The 3948-nt window shown below is 39.6% G+C and overlaps 1 protein-coding gene across 1 annotated transcript in view; it reads right to left on the reverse strand.

Annotated features, from left to right (window-relative positions):
* Positions 1 to 391: 391 nt before the first annotated feature.
* The window catches only part of LOC107563007 (transcription factor Dp-2-like), a 24656-nt gene continuing 21099 nt past the window's right edge, over positions 392 to 3948 (reverse strand). Inside the window, exons 6-9 of the mRNA XM_016247779.1 lie at positions 3594 to 3745; positions 2319 to 2485; positions 1172 to 1214; positions 392 to 1076 (exon numbers count right to left, since the gene is read on the reverse strand). Coding sequence (XP_016103265.1) covers positions 959 to 1076; positions 1172 to 1214; positions 2319 to 2485; positions 3594 to 3745 — 480 coding nt within the window. The 3' untranslated portion in view covers positions 392 to 958. The remainder of the gene's footprint in view (positions 1077 to 1171; positions 1215 to 2318; positions 2486 to 3593; positions 3746 to 3948) is intronic.

A 3948-nucleotide genomic window follows, 5' to 3' on the forward strand; every position in this document is an offset into this window, starting at 1 on the left:
TTTGCAATGCTGCTGAAATTATTTACTTTTTTACAGAATATCACGGTTTGATAATCGGTAATATTAATAATACCATGTTACTTTGAAGCATTGAGTTTTAAACCTTCATTTTTTTTCTAGACCACACCACACCACAGGTAACCAAAATTATATGTTTATATATGTATACATGTACATACAGTTACATTGCAAACCAAAATAGTTCTGTTGGGTTGAGTTGGTTTAAAACGCCGACCTGTCTGGTTCAGGACAGCTTCCTTTACATCTGCCACACTCAGTGCGAACAAAAACTCAAAAACTCTCTACATCTCCCAACATGCAACATTCAAATAGCTTGAGGCAACAGGCTGGCAGCTATCTGAACCCGGAACAGCGGAACAGCAGACCCATGTTTTATTTTTCTTCAACTATTGTGATGAATGACAAGGAATAAACTATACGATACACAAAATGACATTGAATCGACCAATAAAAAAAGAACATTTTTCCATTTTTTTTTAAATGCAAGGATGTAAATTCCCTCCAGTCGGTGAACAGTAAGATCAGGATGTTGCTTTCCAATCCCTAGGAGAAGAAAATAAAGTGGCACCAGCCCACTGGACTACGCAGATATCGTCATATTCAAATATGACCGAAATAAATACATTTTTGGGAAGATTTTGAATGTCTCTCTGGGTAGGGAGCAGAGAAGAGTAGTACACTGAGATGACAGTTGAACTGAAGATGTGTTAGCCTTCACTTATTCGCTCTCCTCTATGGCCCGACCCACGGCTCGCTAGCCAAAAAGCACCAGAAAAATACAGTAACCTGTCTCCCCCAGAACCAAAGACTTCTGGCGTTTGTGCCAAACTGGGAAAGAGGAAGAAAGAGATGACGAGGGAAGTTAAAAATATAGTAATATAGAGAGGAGTGGCAGCTTATTTCCTGTGTAGCGTTTCCTCCCCGGCTCGGCTCAGGATCACTCTGGGGAAGAGGGATTGTCATCGTCTTCATCATCATCCTCCTCTTCCTCGTTGAAGGAGCTGGGCGTCTGGCCACGGGACTCTGAGGTGTGTGACGGGGCTGTGCTGCTATGACTGTGAACAGAGAGAGAGACGGGACATCAGCTAAACGACAGCCTGATTGAAAGCAGCGGTTGGGATATCCGAGGATGCTGTGCTGACTGACATACCTTGTGTGGCTCAGAGGTGTTCTGTTGGAGTTTGTGGCCATGGCTGTAGGGACCGAATCACATGTTTTGTTTAGAAACCCGTATTAAAGGGATAGTTCACCCAAAAATGAAAATGAACCCATTATTTACTCACCCTCAAGCCATCCTAGGTGTATATGACTTTCTTCTTTCAGATGAATCCAATCGGAGTTATATTAAAAATGTAAGTCTTTGATCTTCCAAGCTGTTTAATGGCAGTCAGCGGGTGTTGCAGTGCATCAGTCCAAAAGAAGTGAAATAAAGCGCATCTATCCATAATAAAAAGTGCCTCACACGGCTCCGGGGGGTGAACAAAGGCATCCTGTAGCGAATCGATGCATTTTGTAAGAAAAATAACCATATTCAAAACTTAATAATCACTTTAATCCAGCTCACTGTTGTACACGGAAGCAGCTCCGAAAGGATGACGCAAGATGTCGGTGTTGTGCATGCGCCGGTGAGTCTTGTGAAAACCAACGTTTGTTTACAGGAGCAAAGGAAAACCAGTCTCCTTCTTGGCTTATATCAAAATCCGCCGACATTCTTCTTTACAAATCCTCGTTTTGTACTTCTAATTAGTGACCGTTGTTTTGTTTGTCTCTCCCCTGCGCTTCTGCGTTCGTCACTTCTGAGCGGCGCATGCACCAAGCCGACCTCATACGTCATCTGCCCAGTGAGCGCAAGCTAGATTAAATTGATTATTACGTTTTAAATATGGTTATTTTTCTTACAAAAACGCATCGATTCGCCTTTGTTCACCCCCCGGAGCTGTGTGAGGCACTTTTTATTATGGATGGATGCGCTTTATTTCACTTCTTTTGGACTGATGCACTGCAACACCCGCTGACTGCCATTAAACAGCTTGGAAGATCAAAGACAATTTTTAATATAACTCCGACTGGATTCATCTGAAAGAAGAAAGTCATATACACCTAGGATGCCTTGAGGGTGAGTAATTCATTCAATTAACCCTTTAAAGACAGCAACTCGACACGCATAAATGAAACGCTGCTTTATTTGCACAGGAAGGAAATCTGTGGCTGAAGGGTAAAACGGAGACTGATATAGAAGATGAAACGACTGAAAGGAAGTTTTATCAGAGCATACACGTGTGCCATGAGATACTCACTGGTCACATATGCTTCCAGAGACTTGGGCACCAGAGATGTGGCCACGCTGAGGTTCTCTGGAGAGCATGTGCCGTTCTCGAGCCCCAGAGACATGCCCATCCGCTTCAGGATCTCAACGTCATCATGGATCTCAAATGTGTTGTCAAAGTTAAAGAGGTATTCACACCTGTTTGCAGGAACGAGTCAAAGATACCATCATTACAGTCAGTGCATAAAATGGTAAAGTAAATGCCCAGTAACAATACACTACCAATTAAAAGTTTAGGGTCAGTAGGATTTAGTTTTTTTGAAAGAAATGAATTCTGACATTCAGCAAGGATGCATTAAATTGATCAAAAGTGACAGTAAAGATATTTGTTACAAAAGATTTCTTTTGCAAATAAATGCTGTTCTTTTGAATTTTCTATCCATCAAAGAATCCTGAAAAATAATCCACAAAAATATAAAGCACCACAACTGTTTTCAACATTGATAATAATCAGAAATCAGCATATCGAAATGATTTCTGAAGGATCATGTGACACTGAAAACTAGAGTAATGATGCTGAAAATTCAGCTTCGATCACAGCAATAAATGACATTTTACAATATATTAAAACAGAAAACAGTTATTTCAAATTGTAATAATATTTCACAATATTATTGTTTTAACTCTTTTGATTTTTGATCATAAATGCAGCCTTGGTGAGCAGAACCTTATTTTGTTTTATTTGTTTTTAAATAGATGTATGAATTATCATTTACCCGGTTTATTTATCCATTTTATGAAGGATCATATGACACTAAAGGCTGTAATGATGCTGAAAATTAATCACAGGAATACATTCAAATAGAAGCTATTTTACACTGTAATAATATTTCGTTTTTTTTTTGTTTTTTTTTTAAATCAAATAAATCCAGCCTTGCTCAACACAAGACTGAAATTTGAAATGTTTTTCTGAAATGAGCATTTTTCTCAAGCTCCTATGTGTAGGTTCAGTAATTTCACTTGAATAAGTTTTTCATTGCCAATAAAGTGAAATAACTGAACATAAATATCGGAAAATGCTAGAAAAATGCACATTTTAGAAGAACATTTCAAACGGCACTTAGAGGCTTTTGCATCTGAACTCTTCATATATACACACACATTTACAACCAAAGAACCTTGTTTATTTATCCATTTTACTAGGTTTATGAAATCAGTGGAGGATATTTCTACAGAAGAGAGAAAGGGAGAGAGCCGTAAGAAAAATGGAGAACAGAAGCCAAACGGGTGGAGAAAGATCTCGTACTTATCACTCGAGATGGAGCAGTCGATGACGGTGCGGACGTCAGTGTTGAGAATGATAAAGGGAAGCTGAATGACAGATCCTGGAGGGGGAGTTGACTGGGACAAGGCTTCGCTGGCCTGGTTCCTCTGCACCAGATTCTTAAAGGCGATCTGCTGCTCACGGATCAAAGAGACGCACAGATCAGCACACCCCCTTAAAGGTCCACTCATTAAAGGGTTAGTTCACCCCAAAATTAAAATTCTGTCATTAATTACTCACCCTCATGTTGTTCAAAACCCGTAAGACCTTCGTTCATCTTCGGAACACAATTTAAGATATTTTTTATGAAATCTGAGGGCTCTCTGACCCTTCCATA

This window comes from Sinocyclocheilus grahami, unplaced genomic scaffold (genome assembly GCF_001515645.1).
Source record: "Sinocyclocheilus grahami isolate Dianchi unplaced genomic scaffold, SAMN03320097.WGS_v1.1 scaffold853.1, whole genome shotgun sequence".
Taxonomy (NCBI): Eukaryota; Metazoa; Chordata; class Actinopteri; order Cypriniformes; family Cyprinidae; genus Sinocyclocheilus; species Sinocyclocheilus grahami.